Source organism: Cervus canadensis, chromosome 1 (genome assembly GCF_019320065.1).
Source record: "Cervus canadensis isolate Bull #8, Minnesota chromosome 1, ASM1932006v1, whole genome shotgun sequence".
NCBI lineage: Eukaryota > Metazoa > Chordata > Mammalia > Artiodactyla > Cervidae > Cervus > Cervus canadensis.
In genome coordinates, this window is record NC_057386.1 from 47,514,941 (window position 1) to 47,538,306 (window position 23,366).

Genomic DNA, 23,366 nt, shown 5'->3' on the forward strand with positions numbered 1-23,366 from the left:
CCGTACGAAAATCCTATCTGTCAAACATGACTTTCTATGTTCTTGAGTCATGGCTCTAAATAAGGAAGCAAAACGGAAATCTCCTTTTATAAACTGTCACAATAGCAGTCTAGGAAAAAACTTCCAGTACTATAAAAGGCAATTAAAAACAAACAAACAAACTTCTGAAATTGATACATCTTTGAAGAGCAATGTAAAGTATGAATTCCCACCATTAGAATCAACAACCAAAAAAATTCAGTAAGAAAAAAACCAGTGTAACTCCTATGTGGATTTCCTTCATCTCAAGTTACTGGAAACATGGTAATGCAGAAAGCACGAGTGTGGCTCGCATCACATGCCTTACTCAAAAAGTATGCAGGAAAATACATCAAATAGCTGAGTTGGGTAAAATTGGCTCATTCACAGTCTTTTTTTTCCCTTTAAACAACCGTAGTACCTAATGATGTAAATAGCTACATACATGAGTATCCCCAAGCCTTGGCCTCTCATTTCTTTGATCTCCTCTCTTCCAAAGACCTTGTTTTTCATATAAGACTTCCCTAGCCATTTACTACCATAGTCATTTCCTTAAAATTCTTTGTTCTAATGTCCCTTTCTCTTATAAGCTGTTCCTAACCATCCTATAACAAAATACCTATACCTGGTCATCGCCTCCCTATCACCACCTATCTCCTGTAGTCTACTTAATTTTTCTGTATAGCACTAATTATTATCTTAGTATATGTACCTGCTATTGTGCCTAAATTTTAAGAGAACTGGGTGGCTAACCAAACTAAATCCCTGTCTATAAAATAGGAATGTCTGCATAAACCTTATTAAAATGAAAAAATATTCTCCCCTAAAATAAGCAAACCACTTGCTATTTCTGTGAAAAATCCAATTTATCAGGCTTGTAAAGATTAGATAACTCTTTTTTTTCCTAATAAAATTTGGCCAGCAAATTTTAGAGAGGAAAAACAAAAAACATGATCTAGTTTGTCTTAAGGTACTGAAATACCATCACAGCAACTTCCAGTCAATAAGACAACCAAAAATGCAGGAAGACAATCCTTCTAGCACCAAACATGTAGAATTGCTGAGTAAAACATAACAGCATAACTACTACCAAAAACTGCTGAAAAGCAGGAAAGGGAAATCTCCAGGTGCTATCAAGACAGAGGAAACTTAAAGCCGGAGTGATGAAAAGCTAAAGCCAGAGAAGTCCAAACAGATATTAGAACCAGATATATGCACATGGCTGGAGTATTAATAATCAATGCTTATATAGTTAGGAAGGTGACTAAACTAAACTGAATAAAAACTCTGAATAAAACCAACAGCAGTGAAAGACTCAAATGACCACAAGAAATTACACAGCACTGAGTGCTGCAGGAAAGGATCAAAAACTTGTAAAAGAGCCTTATTTTGCCACCTCTTGGGACTTTTCCCATGTGAGCAGACCTTTGAAAAGAAATTAAAGAAATATTTTCTCTGTTAAAGATACACATTTTTTGTTAAAGTTTTTTTTACAATGAAAATATATTATTTATGAAAACAGGAAAATGACCGATTTTTAAAACCCAAATATTTCACTATGCAAACCAATTTAAAAAATAAATTATAAAATGCATTTATGATAAACTAGGCATTGATGGATCACAGAGGTCACCTACAGCTCAAGGCCAATGAGTGCTATTTCTACATGCTCATGATGAAAAGCAATGAAGAGCACCACAACTGAAGCAATGCTCAGGTGTTTGCAGGATCACCTGTGAGAGTGTGTGTGCATGCTGGTGTGAGAGTGGGGGAGTATGTTTCATTACACCGTAAGTAGAGATAGTTCCCTTTACAGTAGAACTGGGAATTTTCAGATTCACAAACACAGCAGTAGTGTGGGTCATGGACCTTTGAGCCTAGCACACAAATCGTTAAAAAACTTCAACCATTAAATACAAAAATGTCAAGAATATGCCGCACATAAACGTCTATTCATCACAGCTAAATTCATTTTACAACTAAGATTTAATACTCTGTCCACAGGTAGGGATGCAATGTAAATCTTTACATGTACCTCTGAGAAACACTTCCTGAGTGTATCTGGGACTTTACCATCCACCACATGAAGCATTCTTTCCATTTCTTCCCGTATAACATAGCTCCCGGATTCACTTGCAAAAAGACTAAAAATGTCTAGGAAAAAGAAAGAACGAATTAATTATATCATAGATTAAACGTACCCTGGTGGATGTAGGGAGGAAAGAGAAAGGTAACAATTATTGGGTGACTACTAGTGTTAAGCATTTTATAAATATACAATTTATCCCTTAAAAAAAACCAATGTTAATTACAACAGCAACGTGGTATCTTTTCACATACCAAATTTGCAAAAAATGTTTAAGTGTGACAATACAAAGTGTTAGCAATAAACTAGGACAAACTGGAACTCTTATATACTGTTAATGAATATATATTACTGTAACACCTTGGAGAGTATCTTGCCAAAATGTAAAGATGAAGATTTATGCTAGAAGTTCAATTTCTAGGCAACTCCACCTCCACTTGTGAAAAACTCTCATGCATATCTGCATGAAGTACAACATACACTGAAGCAATCTTTGTAATAGCAAAATTTAGGGGGGGAAAAAAAGATAAATGTCTACCAACAAAAAAATACGTAACCTGAGACACACACACAATGAAATACTATATAGCAATCAGAATAAAGGAATTAATGTTCTAACTGAGTAAATATCAATAATCTTCAGTACAAAAAGCAAACTGAAAAATCTGTAGAGTATACCATTTATTTGGCTTGGCCATGATCTTTAATTCTGTAAAAAAAAGAAAAAAAGATCTGGGACAAATATGACACAATGGTAAGAAATAATAAAGTTGGGTAGAAGTACTTATTATGTTGGAAATACTGCTGTTAAGGGTTGAACTGCATCCACCCAAAAGATATGCTGAAATCCTTATCTCCAAGCACCTGAGAATTTGAATTTATTTGGAAACATAGGTGATAGAAAGAAGAGACATTCCACTCCTCTGAAGGCCCACTGGGTTCCTTGCCTGCCCACCCACATGCCATGGCTGATTCCATTAGGGGAATCTCTGCTGGAAGGCTCTGACCATCTGTTATGGATTAAATTATATCTCCCCCTCACAAAAAAAATGTTGGAAGTCTTAACCCCAGTACTCATGAATGTGACTTTATTTGAAAAAGGGTCTCTGCAGATAAAATCAAATTAAGATGAGGTTTTTAGGCTGGGTCCTAATTCTATATGACTAATTATAAGAATAGAAAACAGAAACAGTAGAAAGAAAGCCATCTGATGAGATCGTGAGAGAGTGGAGGGAAGCAACTGGCAAGTCAAGGAACACCAAGCATTGAGGGCTACCACCTGAAGTTAGGAAAAAGGAAGGATTCTTCCCTGTAGATTTCAGAGGGAACAAAACTCTGCTAATATCTTAATTTTGGACTTCTCCTGTACAATTGTGCTCATATCACATGCTAGCAGGGTAATGCTCAAATCCTTCAAGTTGGGCTTCAGCAGTACGTGAACCAAGAATTTCCAGATGTACAAGCTAGGTTTAGAAAAGGCAGAGCAACCAGAGATCAAATTGCCAACATTTGTTGGATCATGGAGAAAGTAAGGGAATTCCAGAAAAATATGTACTTCTGCTTCAACGACTACAGTAAAGCCTTTGACTATGTGGATCACAACTCAGCAACTAAATAACAACACAAATTTGTTGTTCGTTGTTGAGTCATTAAGTCATGTCCAACTCTTTGTGACACCGTAGACTGTAGCAAGCCAGGCTTCCCTGTCCTTTATTATCTCCTGGAGTTTGCTCAAACTTAGGTCCATTGAGTCAGTAATGTTATCTGACCATCTCATCTGCCGCCCCCTTCTCCTCTTGCCCTCAATCTTCCCCAGCTTCAGGGTCTTTTCCAATGAGTTGGTTCTTTACATCAGGTGCACAAAGTATTGGAGCTGCAACTTCAGCATCAGTCCTTACAATGGACAATCAGGGTTGATTTCCTTTAGGATTGACTGGTTTGATCTCCTTGCAGTCTAAGGGACTCTCAAGAGTCTTCTTCAGCACCACAGTTCGAAAGCATCAATTATTTGGCACTCAGCCTTCTTTATGGTCTAACTATCACATTTGTACATGACTACTGGAAAAACCAGAGCTTTGACTATAAGGACTGCTGTTGGCAAAGTGATGTCTCTGCTTTTTAATAAATACACTGCCTAGGTTTGTCATGGACAATTGCACTCATTTCACATGACAGCAAGGTAATGCTCAAAAATCCTTCAAGCCAGGCTTCAACAACACATGAACTGAGAACTTCCTGATGTACAAGTCGGATTTAGAAAAGACAGAGGAACCAGAGATCAAATTGCCAACATCCACTGGATCACAGAAAAAGCAAGAGAATTCAAGAAAAATGCCTACTTCTGCTTCATTGACTATGCCAAAGCCCTTGAATGTGGATCACAACAAACTGTGGAAAATTCTTAAAAGAGATGCGACTACCAGACCACCTTACCTGTCTCCTGAGAAATCTGTATGCAGGTCAAGAAGCAACAGGTAGAACCAGACATGCAACAATGGATTGGTTCAAAACTAGGAAAGGAGTATGTCAAGGCTGTATGTTGTCACCCTGTTTATTTAACTTATATGCAGAGTACATCATGCGAAATGCCAAGTTGGATGAATCAGAAGCTGGAACTAAGGATTGCCAGGAAAAATATCAACCACCTCAGATATGCAGATGATACCACTCTAACGGCAGAAAGCGAAGAGGAACTAAAGAGCCTCTTGATGACAGTGACACAGGAGAGTGAAAAGGCTGATTTTTAAAACTCGACATTCAAAAAACTAAGATCATGGCATCTGGTTGCATAGCTTCATGGTAAATAGATGGGGAAACAGTGGAAACAGGGACAGACTTTATTTTCTTGGGCTTCAAAATCACTGTGGACGGTGACTGTAGTCACAAAAGGAAAAGACACTTGCACTTTGGAAGAAAACCCATGACGAAAGACTACAACAAATACGTACATGTGAAAAGTGTGTGGTTTTCTCCTGTTAATCTGTCTTACATCAACTTAATTATTAAATCAGCCAAAGAACCTAGAAAGGAAGTTTTTTCTGCTCTTTCACAGTACTTATTTCTTCCTACTGTCAAGCAATATTCTACTGCTGGTTATATTACACTTTGTTTATGATAAATGCATCAGTTGATGGGCATTAGGATTGTTTTCATTTTGTAACCATTATGAACGTGCTGTTATGAACTTTTTTTAAATGAATATATGATTTCAGTTTCCTTGGGTATATATCTAGGAATGAAATTGAAAACTCAATGTTTAACAGTTTGAGAAACTGCCAGTTAGCTTTCCAAAATGGCTGCATTATCTATCTTACACTTAAGTGGTATCTCACTGTAATTTTACTTTACATTTCCCAAATAACTACCTATGTTTAACATTTTTTCAAGTGCTTATTGGCTATTTGTATATCTTCTTTGAAGAAACATCAATTCAAATTCTTTGATAGTCATCAAAATTTTGAGGTAGATTATTCTGTACATAAATGTAGTATTTTAACATTTTGAGATAATAAAAGTACTTACACTTTGCTTTCTCTTCATCTCTGCCTCTTGTAAGAAGGACAAGTCCAACTATTAAGTTATTGAAGTGCAGTCCTTTGGATGTTCCACCAAAAGAACAGTAAATCACCTAGGAGAAAATAAATGGTAAAGCCAACCTTAGACATTTCAGTTGTTGAGGAATTTGAGGCTGGTATCATCACCTTTAATAAATCTTATCTCCATCTCCAAACAAGGTCCTGGTAAACTTCGGTGCAATGATGTTAAACTTCTCCCTCATCTTCCTCCTTCATACCTTGTTATCACACTCAGTTAAGAACATACTGTGTCCACCCTGAAGTATATGCACCACTGGCTGACACGCTGAATTTTCTTTCTCTTGGGAATCCTCATCAAAGTCCGAAAAGATAAGTTCCTTCTCTTCAACAGTCCCATAATGTGATAAGAATTCTGACCAGAGAAACTCCTTCAACTCTGTTAAATGTCTACACAACATTTTGATTTGAAAAATCAACATTCTGTAAGTAGATGCTCAGAAATACAATGGCAGCTATACTACAATATACAAAAGCACCTAATTAACATGCTGCTGCTGCTGCTGCTAAGTCGCTTCAGTCATGTCCGTCTCTGTGCAACCCCACAGACAGCAGCCCACCAGGCTCCCCCGTCCCTGGGATTCTCCAGGCAAGAACACTGGAGTGGGTTGCCATTTCCTTCTCCAATGCATGCAAGCGAAAAGTGAAAGTGAAGTCGCTCAGCCCTGTCAGACTTCTTTGAGACCCCATGGACTGCAGCCTACCAGGCTCCTCCATCCATGGCAAGAGTGCTGGAGTGGGTTGCCATTACCTTCTCCGAAATATATTCAACTTTTAAGTAAAAAAAAAAAAAGAAAATAAGGACATTTTTATACTCTGAAAATTGAATATTATAATAATCAGAAATAAAGAAGAAAAGCTATTCATAAGAAAGTGACACTAACAGCAGTCACATAAATTCATTTATTCAACAGTTCTGTGTTGAGAGCCTAGTGTGATACTGTCATATAAGAAACTCATTTTGGTCTTCTGCCAGGTTCCAAAAAAAACAATGCAAGAGCTTCTAAAATCTTTGGAATTCCCAGAGCGGTACAGATGAAAGGTGAAGGAAATGGCAACCCACTCCAGTATTCTTGCCTGGAGAATCCCAAGGACAGAGGAGCCTGGCATGGGGTCACAAGAGCTGGACACGACTTAGTATAAGGTGACCCTTGGCGGGTCCTTACAAGGCTTTAGAATGGGCGCTGGTAGTCAGAGGAACTAATGATATGATTAATGGGTTAGAACTTTCAGCCTCACTTTCCAGCGTCAGGGAAGGAGCAAAGGGGTGAAGACGGAGCTAATCACCACCATGCCTACGTAATGGAACTTCCAGAAGAAGCCCTAAACTATGGGTATGTTGGTGAACATATCATGGTGCAAGAAGGATGGAACACCAGGACACAGAAGTACTGTGCACCATCTCCTTCCAAACTGTCCCCCCGCCCCCACGCTATCCGCCATCCCATGCATCTCTTTCCATCCGGCTGTTTGTGAGTTGTATCCTCTATAGTAAACTGGTAACAGTAAATAAAATGCCTTCCTGAGCTCTGTGGGCCCTTTCTAGCAAACTACTGAATCCCAGGAGGAATACATGGGAACCCCTGACTTATAGCTGACTGGTCAGAAGTAGAAGAAGTTGGGGGCCTGAAACTGGCATCTTCTGAAGTAGGGGGCAGACCTGGGCGTCTGCCTAACTCTGGGTAGTTAGTATCAGAAATGAATTGATTTATAGGACACCCAGCTGGTGTCCAGAGAGTTAGAGAACTGATTGATGTGGGGAAAAAACTTCACACATTTGGTGTTAGAAGTGCTGTGTGGTTTAAAAAAGAAAAAAACCTGACCTAGTATCTGCCAAGAAGAATTTGTCATTAAAATACATGATTAAAAGATAATTCAAGGAATAAAACTTAGAGTCAACATATGAAAATACATATTCATTAAATGATATTTATAAATATATTTAATAACACTATGACAGCTGATGCTAAAAACTGTGTGTCTACAGTGCCACTGATAGCAAACTCAGCAAAAACTAGCATAGGGAGATGTTTCCAAATCAGAATATACAAAACATAAAAAGAATGCAACAAGCATATTTTGTAGAATAACTATTTCGAGTTGGCCCCTGCATAACCAGGGGAAAAAGTGATAATCCCTTATTCATGTCCAACTCTTTTGTGACCCCCATGAACTGCAGCCCACCAGGCTCCTCTGTCCATGAGATTTCCCAGGCAAGGATATTGGAGTGGGTTTCCATTTCCTTCTCCAGGGGAGCTTCACACCCCAGGGATCGAACCTGGGTCTCCAGCATTGCAGGCAGGTTCTTTACTGTCTGAGCCACTAGGAAGCCCAAGAAGGAAGGTACCCTCTATCCCTAAGGGAGGGTCAGGAAAACATCATAGCCACAGACCTTTAAAAGTCCCCTACCATTTGGCAAGAGGCAGAATCAGTGAGAAAGTCTCGCCCTCCAAGTTGCAGAGACATAAGGACCACCTAAAACTGAGACAGCAATAGGACAACAGAGAATCCCCACCCTGGTACCCCTCACCCACCTCCACCACTGTGCTAGCAAACACTGGGCAATCAATAACAGCAGTCTACCGCTGAAGGAGAGGGAAGAGTGTGGAGAGATCTTCTCTGAGGTATGGTACCAAAGAGAAAATAAGATCAAAAGTTAAAGGTAGAGCAGACATTACAAGTCTCCCCTGGCAAATGCGCCTCTAATCTAAAAGAGGTAACCTTAGTGTGGGATTTGAAGCCTGTAGTGTGCACTGCGGGTAGTCATGACAACACACTAAAAACCCAGCTCAACTAAGACTAGACTGACTCAACTACTTGTGCTGAAGACTCAGCCAGGCATAAGTACTGTTTAGCTCAAGTCTCTACTGTCCTATATAAGACATCTATCTTCCCACCACAAATTATAAGTCACACAAGGAAGCAGAGAAAAACCCCAAACCTCACATACTGACAAAGGAAATCATACAAATAGAGTTTTATAAGGCTCTGGAATGGCTCAACAGCAAACTCATCAGGCTCAAGTTAGAGATTACCCAAACAAAACACAGGGGGAAATATATGGAGATGGGAGGGAACAAAACAGAAAATCCAAAGGCTGTGAGAAAATACCAAATGACTTAACATACATGCAACTGAAATCCAAGAAGTAAAAGAGAATGGAACAGAATAGCTGAAAAGATAAAGGTTGAGAATTTTCCAAAACTAATAAAGACACAAAAACTATAAGCAAGGTGAAAAGACAGCCTTCAGAATGGGAGAAAATAATAGCAAATGAAGAAACAGACAAAGGATTAATCTCAAAAATATACAAGCAACTCCTACAGCTCAATTCCAGAAAAATAAATGACCCAATCAAAAAATGGGCCAAAGATCTAAACAGACATTTCTCCAAAGAAGACATACAGATGGCTAACAAACACATGAAAAGATGCTCAACATTACACATTATCAGAGAAATGCAAATCAAAACCTCAATAAGGTACCATTACATGCCAGTCAGAATGGCTGCTATCCAAAAGTCTACAAGCAATAACTGCTGGAGAGGGTGTGGAGAAAAGGGAACCCTCTTACACTGTTGGTGGGAATGCAAACTAGTACAGCCACTATGGAGAACAGTGTGGAGATTCCTTCAAAAACTGGAAATAGAACTGCCATATGACCCAGCAATCCCACTTCTGGGCATATACACCGAGGAAACCAGATCTGAAAGAGACACGTGCACCCCAATGTTCATCGCAGCACTGTTTATAATAGCCGGGACATGGAAGCAACCTAGATGCCCATCAGCAGACGAATGGATAAGGAAGCTATGGTACATATACACCATGGAATATTACTCAGCCGTTAAAAAGAATTCATTTGAATCAGTTCTAATGAGATGGATGAAACTGGAGCCCATTATACAGAGTGAAGTAAGCCAGAAAGATAAAGACCAATACAGTATACTAGCGCATATATATGGAATTTAAAAAGGTGGTAACGATAACCCTATATGCAAAACAGAAAAAGAGACACAGATGTACAGAACAGGCTGGGACTCTGTGGGAGAAGGCGAGGGTGGGATGTTCTGAGAGAATAGCACTGAAACAAGTATACTATCAAGGGTGAAACAGATCACCAGCCCAGGTTGGGCTGAGACAAGTGCTCAGGGCTGGTGCACTGGGAAGACCCAGAGGGATGGGATGGGGAGGAAGGTGGGAGGGGGGTTCAGGATGGGGAACACATGTAAATCCACGACTGATTCATGTCAATGTATGGCAAAAACCACTACAATATTGTAAAGTAATTAGCCTCCAACTAATAAAAATAAATGGAAAAAATAAAATAAAATAAAGACACAAAACCACAGATATAAGTTGTTCAGAGAACAGGTAGGACAATCACAGTTTTAACTCCCCAAAACCAGCTAGACAAATCATATCCAAACTATTCAAAGCAAAAGATAAAAAGAAAACCTTTAAGGCAGCCAGAGGAAAAGGGATGCATTCATTGAGAAAAACATTTCTCATCAAAAACTACATAAACCAGACAACAGTGGAATGACAATTCTAAAGCAATTAAAGACAGAAAAAAAAAAGCTGAGAATCCTATTCCCAATGAAAATACCTTTTAAAAAGAAAAAGTAGACTTTTTCAGGAAAATAAAAACAGAGAAGCAAACGTATACTACATAAAAGGGTGAAAGAAAGTACTTCAGGTTGAAGGAAATAAGTTATCTAACAAAATAACTGTTTCAACACAAAGAAAAATGAGTAGGAAATAGAATAAATGAAAGTAAATATGAAATTTCCTTATTTTTCACTGGTTTAAAAGATAATTGGCTGGCTAATGAAATAAAGAAAGTGAAAGTTGCTCGGTCATGTCCGACTCTGCCACCTCATGGACCATAGAGTCTATGGAATTCTCCAGGCCAGAATACTAGAGTGGGTAGCTGTTCCCTTCTCCAGGGCATCTTCCCAACCCAGGGATCAAACCTAGGTCTCCCTCATTGCAGGTGGATTCTTTACCATCTGGGCCACCAGGGAAGCCCAAGAATACTGGAGTGGGTAGCCTATCCCTTCTCCAGAGGATTTTCCTGAGACAGGAATCGAATCCGGGTCTCCTGCATCACAGGCGGATTCTTTATCAGCTGAGCTACTAGGGAAGGAATAACAGTAAAACTTTAATGTGTTTATAGCATATGTAAAACACATGAAAATAGAACATGGGACAGAGGAATTAGAAGTTTACTACTGTATTCTAAAATGTTATACCATGTTGTGGCTCAGTCTTCACATTGCCAGTCAGTGAGAAATTAATCACAGCACACAGTGTTTAACCCAACATCAACTCCATTAATAAATTATTATAAAAACAACAGTTAACACATTTAAATGGCTATTATATGGCACATAACTATTATTGTGTTAGTTGCTCAGTCATGTCCGACTCTCTGCGACCCCATGGACTGCAGCCCGCCAGGCTCTTCTGTTAACGGGATTCTCCAGGCAATAATACTGGAGTGGGTTGCCGTTCCTTTCTCCAAGGGATCCTCCTGACCCAGAGATTGAACCCAGTCTCCCACACTGTAGGCAGATTCTTTACCACCTGAGCCACCAGGGAAGTTTGGTATTAATCCAAGTGCTTTGCTTCACCAGTATTAAGCCTCAAGATGATTCCATGGGGAAGATATTACTGGTGTCCCTATTTTATGGCTGAGAAAAACTAGAGCCCAAGGAGACTGAAATAACCTTTCCCAAGTCATACATCAATGAAGCAGCAGGGTCAAGATTGAAACCGAGGTTCCTAACACTTAACTCTTAACCCCTTCACTGTTCCACAGTACCATTATACACATTCTCTAGCATATAAAATGGAAATTATCACCAGCAAGATGTATACCATTTTGGTCAAATATACTGAAGATTAAACAAAAGAAATTTCAAAGTATTCACAAACCCCATCTACAGACACTATGTTTTTGGCATCCCTTTCTTTTCACTTTAACTTGATAATGTGGTCACTTCACTGGCTTTTATACAAAGACAGCAAAGTCGTAAAAGTAAACTTAACCAAGAAAGTCTGAGTAAGATATGATTTTTCAGTTCTGCAAGTATCTGTAAATTGTAGATTTTGTTTTGAATACATCTGGATGGAATGCTGGAATGAATATAGTGGTCCCTCATGCCCAAAATATAAGAACAGCAATAACTTTCTAAAACCACAAAGTTCAAAAGTTCATTTAACAGATGATGAAAGCAGGCCCAAGAAAATTACCATATCCCCTGAATTCTAAGATGAATGTATTTTCCACCTTCTATTAATGTTCCAGAAATCATTATGCATCTAACATTAAATGTGTAATATCTTTCTTTCACTCTGCAGAAGTTATTTTTATATCAACAGTCACCTTATAACTGACAATACTCTAACATTAATGAAATATTAAGTGCCGCGCTCATTACACTGTCCTTAGGATCCACTGAGAGAGGCTGTACAGGATAAGCAAGGGTATTTTGATGCTACTTTTGAAAAGGCACATAAGTGTTAACTTATTACTATAATCTGTTATAAGATCTTTATTTTAAAATCCCTCTAATAAGTGTCTCTTATTAAAATTAGCTATTAAAATGAAGAAGAATAAAAAACATATTTTCTTAAACATTTGGTAGCCGTTAACATCTGGATTGAGACTTTGGCATACTGTTACGCTAATGTGTAAAATTGACGCTTATGGTAATGATTTCACTAGCCTCTTTTCAGACAATGATATCATCCAGTAAATAATATGATTAGTTGAAAAGACTGGGGAATTAGTCTGCATTTTAAAAGAGAAAGACTTATACTATAATATACGAAGAACTTAACCCTCTCCATATCATTAGAAGGTTAAAAAGGCAGATGTACGTAGGTGTCCAGTGTAAAAGAAAGACTGTCATGTTTCAACTGATGTTCTACGATCCTCGTCCTCCTTTTAGCATCTTTTGGACATAAAGTACAAGGATACACCACTATTCCTAGGGGAAAGCAGTAAGTGATGCAAATTGTTTCATAGCATTGCTTTTGGGGTCAGGCATTCCTGAGTTGAAGCCAGGCTTTACTAATTTACCAGCTACGTGATCTTGGGCAAATCACTGAATTATCTGAGCCTTAGTTCCAGTCCTATGAGGCTATGTGTCACATGTCTTCTCATTCTAGAACCCAGGTGGAAGAGCAGCCCCTGTGTGAGAAAGGCTACTCTTAGGGCAGAAGGCAGACTGGAGCCTGACTCCATTCTGTTTATCAGTAAGAATTAATTCAGCATTGATGAGCTCATGGCTTCTCCCTTGGATACAATTTTTCCTGAGTAAACACTATTACATTTTTTAAACGATTTTGATTCACAGTCAAAAGAACCAAATTAATACCTTCAAATTTTCATTCATTTTATATAATTTTCAAGAGAATCAAACTTTCCCATTTAAATTTTTAATAGATATTTGATTGTCAGCTGGGTTTTATTCATATCAAAAGTTTCTGAACTATCAAATCTAGTCTTCTTACATCAAATTTAGCTGATCTAAGTTTGTTAATGAAAAATTGATTTTTTTAGAAATGTCTAAACAACAACAAACTCTTAACTGTGTGCTTGAATAAAAATAAAAGCAACCTGCAGTGCTCACTTCAGCAGCACATATACTAAAACTGGAGTGATACAGAGGAGATGAGAATGGCCCCTGCGCAAGGATGACAAGCAAATTCATGCCAGGTTTCATACTACGGCATCACTTATAAGTGGAATTTAAAACATGACACAAGAAATTCCCTGACAGCCCAGTGATTAGGACTCCGTGCTTTCAATGCTGAGGACCCAGGTTCAGTCCTTGGTTGAGGAACTAAGATCCCACAAGCTGCACAGTGTGGCCAAAGAAGAGATTTTAAAAAATAAAAAACATGACACAATGGACTTATTTATGAAACAGAAACAGACTCACAGAAACAGGAAACAGACTTGCGGTTGTCAACAGTGGGAGGGGAGAAGGGATGGATTGGCAGTTTTGAATTAGCAGATGCAAACTATTACACATAGAATGGATAAACAACAAAGTCTTACTGTACAGCACAGGGAACTATATTCAATGTCTTGTAAAAGAATATAAAATAGTGTGTGTGTATAGAATCACTGTGCTATATACCAAAAACTAACACAACATTATAAATCAACTATATTTCCATTACAAAAAAAATTTTTTATAAGTAGCTAAATAAAATTTTAAAACTTGTTACAGCTTATTCTTAATTTGATATGAAAATATTGTCTCTCTCCACAAGATACTTTTAAAATATAACACATAATATCATTATCACAACTAAAAAAAACCCTCTCTTCCCAAATTCCTATGTTGAAACCCAGTAATGGGACTTTCAGGAGGTGATGAGGGCAAAGCCCTTATCAGTGGGACAGGTGGTTTTTTTTTTGAAAATTTATTTATTTTTGGCTGCCCTGGGTCTTGGTTGCTGAGCAGGCTTTCTCTTGTTTCAGCGAACAGAGGCTACTCCCCAGTCGCAGTGCACGGGCTTCTCTCTGTGGCGGCCTCTCCTGTCGCAGAGCACGGGCTCTGGGACGCATGGGCTTCAGCAGTTGCAGCATGTGAGCTCAGTAGTTGGGGTCCTCAGGGGGATCAGTACTCTCACAAATGAGAGACCTCGGAAAGCTCCTTTACCTCTTTAGCCACTGGAGGACACAGCAAAAAGATGGCCATCTATGACCAGAAGTGGGCCCTCACCGGATACAGAATCTGCAGGCACCTTAATCCTGAAATTCTCAGCCTCCAGAACTATGGGAAATAAACTTCTGTTTATAAGCTACCCAGAACATGGTATCGTTATAGCAGCCTAAAAATGGACTGAGACAAATACTAACAAAAATTCCTTAGTATCATCAAATATCTAGTTAGTATTCAAATTTCTCTTACTATCTCATTTTTTTTTTAACTTAAGATCTAAAATACATAATTGATTGCTAGTCTCTTAACTCTGGATCTGTAGGCTTTCTTTCTCTCTCCCTCTCTTTTTCAACACAATTTATTCGCTGAAGAAACAAAGACATCTGTCCTGGGGAGTTTCCCAAGGTCGACATTTTGATAACTGTATTGTCTGTCCTCTGTATTTCCTGTAAATAAGCAGTTAGACCCAGAAAACTGATCACGTTTCAATTATATTTTTTGGCAAGAACCATCTCCCAGTTGGCGCTATTGTATTTTCATCAGGAGGCACATAATGACTTCTTATCACTCTTTTTGGTTACCCTGAGATGCACTTCTTTTCCTTCATTAATCAGTTTTTAAAATATCCCAGCATCTTTCAGAGGTATCTGTGCAGAAAGAAGAAAATAAAGACTACCTGAGACTGTTATCCTTAAATCCGTTTTCAAGTTTGGCCCTTGACTGGTATCTGTGAACTTGGATTTTGGGGAGACTTCCTGAATCTAACTGTTCCCTAAATGTTAAATGAGGTTAACTGCCTAAACTGTTTATGAAAACAATGTGGTTTATGCTCAACATCTGCTTTCTTTTGGAAGTTTGGAATTTTGGCCTGTGGTAAGTAGAAGGTGTCCAGGTGACCAGCTCCAATAAAAGCCCTAAGCAATGCATGTCTCTCTAAAGAGCGTTCCTGGTGATAACATTTCACACCTGTTGTCACAACTTACTGCTAGAGAAACTAAGTATATCCTCTCCAGAAGAGGAATGGAAGAAGCTTACACCTGGTCTCCTCCAGACTTTGCTCCATATTCCTTTTCTCTTTGCTGATTTTGCTTTGTATCCTTTTGTGATAATGAATCAGAATAGTTGAGTATGACTATGTCCTAGGAGCCCTTCCTGTGAATCATGAATCTGGGATTGGTCTTAGAAACCTGTATCCAAAAGGGGTATTTATTTTCTGTTGCACTTTTTATTTCGTTGGGGTATAGCTGATTAACAATGTGTGACAGTTTCAGATGAACAGCAAAGGAACTCAGCCACACACATACATGTCTCCATTCTCCCTTAATCCCCTTAAAAGGGGTAATTTTTAAAATATATTTGATATGTTTCAATCTCCTTACACTCATACTTCGTTTAGCCATGATCAATTTCCCTATCCCTTTGTAGAGGAAGACTGTTCTTCAAATTGGCTCCTGAATCCGTTTTTTATGACTCTAAGTACTGTCTGACACTTTCCTTCCTTTCTGGTACAAGATGTTCTAAGCTCACTTTATAAATTTCCTGACCCAAACCTAGAATCAGACATTTTCCCAAGCAGCCCGGTTCTTTTAAGTGGGAAGTTCTATTTAGAGACCACAATCAGGATACTAAGGGTGCTTGCTGCTTGGGTATTACTGACTGTTTCTCAAACTTTTCAGTGGACAGATCTAGGAAAGTAAAACCCAGAATAATGTATACTAATACTCCCACATATATACAATCTTTTCCATTTCATCTCCAACTAAGTTAATGATTGCATTTGATAGATTAAATATTTCAATATTAACAATGTTTCAATGTTCCTTTCTAGAGGACATTACTGAACTAAGGTAACAGAGAAGTAGGATAACAAGAAGATAATTCTAAATAATAACTTCCAAAGGGAATCTAGGGATTTCCCTGGTGGTCCAGTGGCTAAGACTCGGTGCTCCCAATGCAGGCAGCCTGAGTTCGATCCTTGGTTGGAGAACTAGATCCCATATGCCACAACTAAGGGTTCGCATGCCACAAATAAAGATCCTGCATGCTTCAACTAAAAGAACACAAATGCTACAATGAAGATGGAAGAGCCCGTGTGCCGCAACTAAGATCTGGCATAGCCAAATAAATAAAAATTTTCATTTTTATGCTCTGAGAACAAAAAGCATGAGAATACTGGACCTAGATATTTGTAAAAGAGACTTCTGATGCTTTCATAAACATAGTTCCCCTTTCCTTGGGGACATAAGGCATGGAGACATTTCCTCCATGCTTCTTGCAGATGAACAGGGCTGTGTAACGACTTCTGGCTAAAAGGTTATATAGAGAAATGACAGTCACCACTTTTGGGCCAAGTACCTAATTGCATCAGTAACCGAGCATGCCCTCCATTACTCCACTACTGACTTACAGAGCTCTTTCTGATATGTTAAGTGCCAAAGATTTGACATTGCCAAGCAAAGCCACTAATTCAAAAAGATACACGTATCCTAATGTTCATAGCATTATTACAATAATGCTTCCAACATATGGAAGCAACCTAAGTATTCATTAACAGATGAATGGATAAAGATGTGGGGTGTGTGTATATACCTACATATACACAATGGAATGCTACTCAGCCATAAAAAAGAATGAAATTTTGCAATCTGCTACAACATGGATGGACATGACTGAGTGACTAACCATGAACGCATGCCAGGAAGATCTCACATGCCACGGGACAACTAAACCCAGTGCCACAACTACTGAGACTGTGCTCTGGAGTCCAAGAGCCACTGCTAACGAGCCCGTGTGTCAAAATTACTGAGGCCTGCAAGCCCGTGCTCTGCAACGAGAGAAGCCATGGCAATGAGAAAACCAAGCACCGCGACAAAGAGTAGCATCTGCTCTCAGGCAACCAGAGAAACGCCTGCACAGCAACGAAGACCCAAAGCAGCCATAAATAAATAAATAAAAATTTCAAAAAACGCAGTTGCACATTCAAAAGACAAAATGCTTCAGTCTGCTTTATTTCTTTATGCTTCTGCTAGATCTTAAAGATTGCAATAAATCTTTTAGTGCTTCATACATTACAGACAACAAATATTTTTTGAATTATTGAGTGCTCTTAAGAAAATAGGCATTTCACCCCAGCATCCAGGTTTGTCGGCAGCTAGAGTCCCATTGTGCAAACCTACTTTCCATTAAAATGTTACAACTACAAGAAATTAGGAGTAGATTCATGGGACATACTAATAATTAAAATACATAAGATCCTAGACAATTTTGAAGTTCCTAAAGTCCATTCCCTTCATCCGAATGTGAACTCTGAATTCAGTGTTGAAACCACACATAGCAGTAGTCTAAGATTTCTATCTTCGTGTATGCTCAGTTGTGTCGGAGTCCTTTGAACCCTATGGACTGTAGCCACCAGGCTCTTCTATCCATAGGATTTTCCAGGCAAGAATGCTGGAGTCGGCTGCCATTGCCTTCAGGGGATGTTCCCAAAACAAGGCTCGAACCCCCATCTCCTGCATCTCCTACATTGCAGGTGGATTCTTTACCGCCTGAGCCATTGGGGAAGCCTTGTATTACTTATAACCCATTACTTCAGGAAACTTAAGTGATTCTCTGGCTGCTTAGGATCAAAAGAACTAATGACATATATCCTTCTGTTTATGTTGTCTTAAAGGAAAGCTGAAATTACACAAAATATAGTCATTTGGGAGTTTTAAAAGACTGGCAATTTTTCACTTTGTGTGTTTTGCTTATTATCTGTCTCTCTTGAGAAAAATGTAAGTTATACAAGGGGCAGGGATTCTATGTGACTATTAACTGCTATTCAGCACTCACTATTCCTCTTTATATAAATGATATTAGAAAAACACATTTTCAAAGATAATTATAATAGACAAATCATTTGTTTTCTCCTTAAGTAGTTCCTTTTAGATTAAATTTATACCACTTGTTTTTACTTCAAATGATTTTGAATCTTATACAGAAATCTTAGCAAAATCAATTTTAGACTTGAATTAATCTTATGCTTCAGATTCTCCTGCAATGATGAGATGAATGTTTAATTTGGAAAAATAAACAATCTATAGCACTGGCAAAAGGTCAGCTTGACATATTCTTTGATTTACCATAACATAAGAAGCAACTATTTTCAAGTGAATGAAACAATCTTCTAATAATAACTGAATATATCAATTCTTACATTTTTCTACACCTATTTTGAAAAAGGATTCAATTCAAATCTCTCTAAAAGCGAATTTTTATGAGAATTCCCTTAAGGTCCAGTGGTTAAGACTCCAAGATTCCACTGGAGGGGGCCCGGGTTTGATCTGTGGTGGGGAACTAAGATCCAGCAAGCAGCACTGTGTGACCAAAAAAAATTGCTTACTTTTTAAAAAATTAATGTGGAGGAATTCCCTGGTGGTCCAGTGGTTAAGAATCTGCCTGCTTATGCAGAGTGCAGAGAACAAGTGTTAAATCCCTGGTCCAGGAAGATCCCACGTGCTGCAAGGCAACTAAGCCCATGCACCAGAACTACGGAGTCTGCATGCCTAGAGCCTGTGCTCCTCAACAAGAGAAGCCGCCGCATGAGAAGCCCTCATACCCCAGGGAAGGGTGGCCCCCACTCACGGCAACTAGACAAAGACTGCACGCACAACGAAGACTCAGTGCGGCCAAAAAGAAAAACAGAAGAAAAAACGCTGAAAATTAAAATTTAAAAAAAAATGTCAGTCAGTTCAGTTGCTCAGTCATGTCCAACTCTTTGTGACCCCATGGACTGAAGCATCCCAGGCTTCCCTGTCCTTCACCAACTCCCAGAGCTTGCTCAAACTCATTTCCATCAAGTTGGTGATGCCATCCAACCATCTCATCCTCTGTCATCCCCTTCAGAGGACATACAATGAAGACTGAGTGCAGCCAAAAACAAAAAGAAAACCAGACAAAAAAAGCTGAAAAATAAAATTTTAAAAAATATCTTTCCCTTTAAGAGATCACATAAGAGTAAACCAATTTCTTCATATACTTAGCTATAAAGCTAGCCTAGAAGTTATAAAAAGTTAATTACAGTCCATATTATGACAAAGATCATGTTCCAGAAAATTAAAATGGTACAATGATTAAATTAACTAATAAGAATTAAGATGAACATGCTGACTTTATTTAGGAAAAGTTTTTGTCAAGGTCTCATATCAATAACAACACATTTTAGATAATAAATTGTGGACTGAATAATTAAGAGTTAGGGTCATGCAAATCTCATTGAAACTCAAATACAAAAGAGTGTTGATTAAAATTCTACATCTTTTTGGAAAAAAATAGGTCTAAAGAAGTGCCAACCTGCCAACTATTAAACACTTTTTGTTGGAGATGACTCTTGAGAGTCCCTTGAACTGCAAGGTGACAAACCAGTCAATCTTAAAGGAAATCAAGCCTGAATATTCACTGGAAGGACTGATGATGAAGCTGAAGCTCCAATATTGTGGCCACCTGATGCGAAGAGCCGACTCACTGGAAAAGACCCTGATGCTGGAAAAGCCTGAAGGCAAAAGGAGAAGGCAGCAGCAGAGGATGAGATGGTTGGCTAGCAATATTGACGCCATGGACATGAATTTCAGCAAACTCTGGGAGATGGTGAAGGACAGAGGAGCCTGGTGTGCTATAGTCCTTGGGGTCTCGAAGAGTCGGACATGACTTAGCGACTGAACAACAACAACAAATCAGTGATTTGGATTATGACATAGAAGGCATGTGTATTAATTTCATAAAAGACGAAGCTGGGAGGAATGAATGACTAATAAAACAGGTAATTGAATACAGAATTAACTTCATCTTAGGCAGGAACACAAGGCTAAATGCAACAAGATTAAATGTAATGTATTCAGAATTTTTTAAAAAGTCAGAATTATATGTGAGGATAGAAGAACAAGATCAAGCTTGGAAATTTTAGCCAACAAAGCTATGACCTTTTTGCTTAAGCTAATACAATTTTATGCTGCATGGTAGTGATTAAAGAATTAAATATTCTCTTACTGTTCACTAATCTAATTCCATCTAGAGAACAGCATGGGATTAACCAGTATGCATATCAACTATGGTTAAGGAGCAGTAGGGGAACAGGACTTGTTCAGGTTCCCATTTTGCAATTCAAATAGTTGAATTCCATCTCTGAGGAGTAGTAAATTTCCAATGGGGGGGTTCTAGTGGTGACAGCAAAAAAAATGGATTCATGATAACATGCCAAAATCCCCAGTGACTTCTATCTCCATCCCTATCTCTAGAACCAGAAAATGAGGCTGGGTCTATGTCAGGTGACTATACAGATCTGTTTCAATGCCCCAAATTTAAAGGGGGTAAATGAAAAGCAAAAATTTCACTGAATTAATGATATTTTACATTTTCAAGGTGATGTGTCACATCAGTTTACAACATCTAACACTTAGCAAGACACAAAAACTTTAACAACATAAGAGAAATGTTAAACAGAGAAGGATGTTTGAGATAAAACTGACCATTACTAAAAGTTATTGCATTTCCCTGGTGGTCCAGTGGTTGACATCTGCCTGCCAATGCAGGGGACATGTGATCAATCCCTGGTCCAGGAAGATCACACATGCCACAGGGCAACTAAGCCCATGTACCACAACTACTGAGCCTGAGTGCCTAGAGCCCAGGCTCCACAACACGAGAAGTCACCAAAATGAGAAGCCCGAGCACTGCATCTAGAGAGAAGCCCCTGCTCACTGCAACTAGAGAAAGCTAATGCATTGCAATGAAGACCCAGCACAGCCAAAAACTAATTAAAAAATAAGTAAGTTATCAGTTACAATGGAATATTATTCAGCCATTAAAAGAAATGACATTCTAACACATACTACAATGTGGATGAATGCTGAAAACATTACACAAAGGAAATAAGCCACACACAAAAAGCCATGTGTATGATTTCACATATAAGCAGCTCTTAAAATAACTCAAGCAATTAGTTATTAAGTTATTTAGTTATTAAGAAAGAAGGAAATCATTCTCCACTCACAAACTACACCTTATGGAAAGAATTGCTTAGAATTCAGAATGCATTTTCCTTTATAACCAATGATCAGATTTCCCTGGTTAACCCCATGAATTCTACATAAATTATAACGTGGTTAAAATGCTGAGTAAGTAACAATAATTTAAAAAACACTTTAAAAGTATACGACTGTGAATGTATTCATTTCATCTGTGTTATAAACTAAATAAGCTTAGGGGCTAAGTATAAGAATGCAGTCATTATTTACAAATATCGTATACTATGTGGTGAAAAGGAAATAAAAAGACAATATGAATGTCTCAGTCCATTTCTCCTCTTTACCCTGGCCCTATGCAGTCCCTACTGCTCAGATTTTTTTTTTTTTTAGTTTTTTTTTATTTTGTTTTTGGCTGCACTGGTTCTTTGCTGCTGTCCTGGGCTTTCTCTGGTTGCTGTGAGTGGAGTGCTACTCTGTAGCTTGCTACGTGGGCTTCTCACTGCAGTGGCTTCTCTTGTTGCAGAGCCCTGGCTCCAGGGTGTGCGGGCTTCAGCAGTTGCAGCCCACGGGCTCAGGCACTGTGGTGCGCAGGCTTATTAGCTGCCCCACAGCATGTGGGGCCTTCCTGGACCAGGGACTGAGCCAGTGTCCTTTGCACTGCAAGGTGAATTTTTAACCACTGGACCACCAGGGAAGTCCCACTGCTGAGATTATTAATCAGACAAAATAAAGCTAAAGAAAAAGTGAGCAGTTGGAATAGCCACAGAGGAAATAATCAAGTCCCTATATGCCAGAAGTGTCCTTGATAATACATCTATCTAAAATCACATTTCCAGAACCTAGACTACCATTCCTCTGAAGATTGATCAAGCAAGCAAGATACTAACATGTTTGGTTATCCTTTTTCCATGTCTTATTCTCATCCAGGAATCAGTTCAAGTCAAGAAGTAATGAGTATGATACTATTATCTATTAGGTTGGTGAAAAGTAATAGCAGTTTCGGACCCCAAATTTGAAATCATTATAACTAGGCTCAAACACATCTTTATTAATCAAAATAGGAACCATTACAGTCAACACATTTCTGTCAATGAGAAGTAAGTTTGTTTATTCTTGGAGCATAAAAATCCTTGTTTCAGAATTTGATAAATTCTTGGAAAGCATTTTCTGCATACTGTTAGTTGTGGAAGCATTTTTCCTGCAAAAAGTTGTTGAGATGCTTGACGAAGTAGTAATTGGTTGGTGATATGTCAGGTAAATATGGAGGATGAGGCAAAACTTCATAGCCCAATTCGTTCAGCTTTCGAAGCATTGGATATGTAACATGCAGTCAGACATTGTCGTGGAGGAGAACTGGGCCCTTTCTGTTGATCAATGCCAGTGGCAGACGTTTCAGTTTTTGGGGCATCTCATCGATTTGCTGAGCATACTTCGCAGATGTAATGGTTTCACTGGGATTCAGAAAGCTGTAGTGGATCAGACAGCCAGCAGACCACCAAACAGTGACCATGAGCCTTCTTTGGGGAGCAAGTTTGACTTTGGGAAGTGCTCTGGAGCTTCTTCTCAGTCCAAGTGCTGAGTCAGTCATCACTGGTAGCTGCATAAAATCCGCTTTTTATCGCACATCACAATCCGATCAAGAAATGGTTCCTTGTTGCGTAGAATAAAAGAAGATGACACTTCAAAACAATTTTTTTTTTGATTTGTGGTCAGCTCATGAGGCACCCACTTATCGAGCTTTTTCACCTTTCCAACTTGCTTCAAATGCCAAATGACCTTAGAATGATCAACGTTGAGTTCTTGAGCAACTTCTCATGTAAGTTGTAAGAAGGTTAGCTTGTTGAAGTTATGCTCTCCATTGGCTGTTGTCAATTTCTGATGGCCGGCCACTATACTTCTCATCTTCAAGGCTCTCATCTTCTTTGCAAAACTTCTTGAACCACTGCTGTACTGTACATTCATTAGCAGCTCCTGGGCCAAAC

At 38.7% G+C, this 23,366-nt stretch overlaps 1 protein-coding gene and 1 non-coding gene across 4 annotated transcripts in view; one reads left to right on the forward strand and one right to left on the reverse strand.

Moving 5' to 3' along the window:
* The window catches only part of USP32 (ubiquitin specific peptidase 32), a 205,480-nt gene that overhangs the window by 90,003 nt on the left and 92,111 nt on the right, over positions 1-23,366 (reverse strand). For all 3 annotated transcript variants that reach the window (XM_043481830.1, XM_043481820.1, XM_043481811.1), the window contains exons 3-4: positions 5,627-5,732; positions 2,054-2,172 (exon numbers count right to left, since the gene is read on the reverse strand). In XM_043481830.1, coding sequence (XP_043337765.1) covers positions 2,054-2,172; positions 5,627-5,732 — 225 coding nt within the window. The remainder of the gene's footprint in view (positions 1-2,053; positions 2,173-5,626; positions 5,733-23,366) is intronic.
* Positions 13,332-13,438, forward strand: LOC122425243. The gene has a single exon (XR_006264784.1). It is a non-coding gene; the product is annotated as a U6 spliceosomal RNA (small nuclear RNA).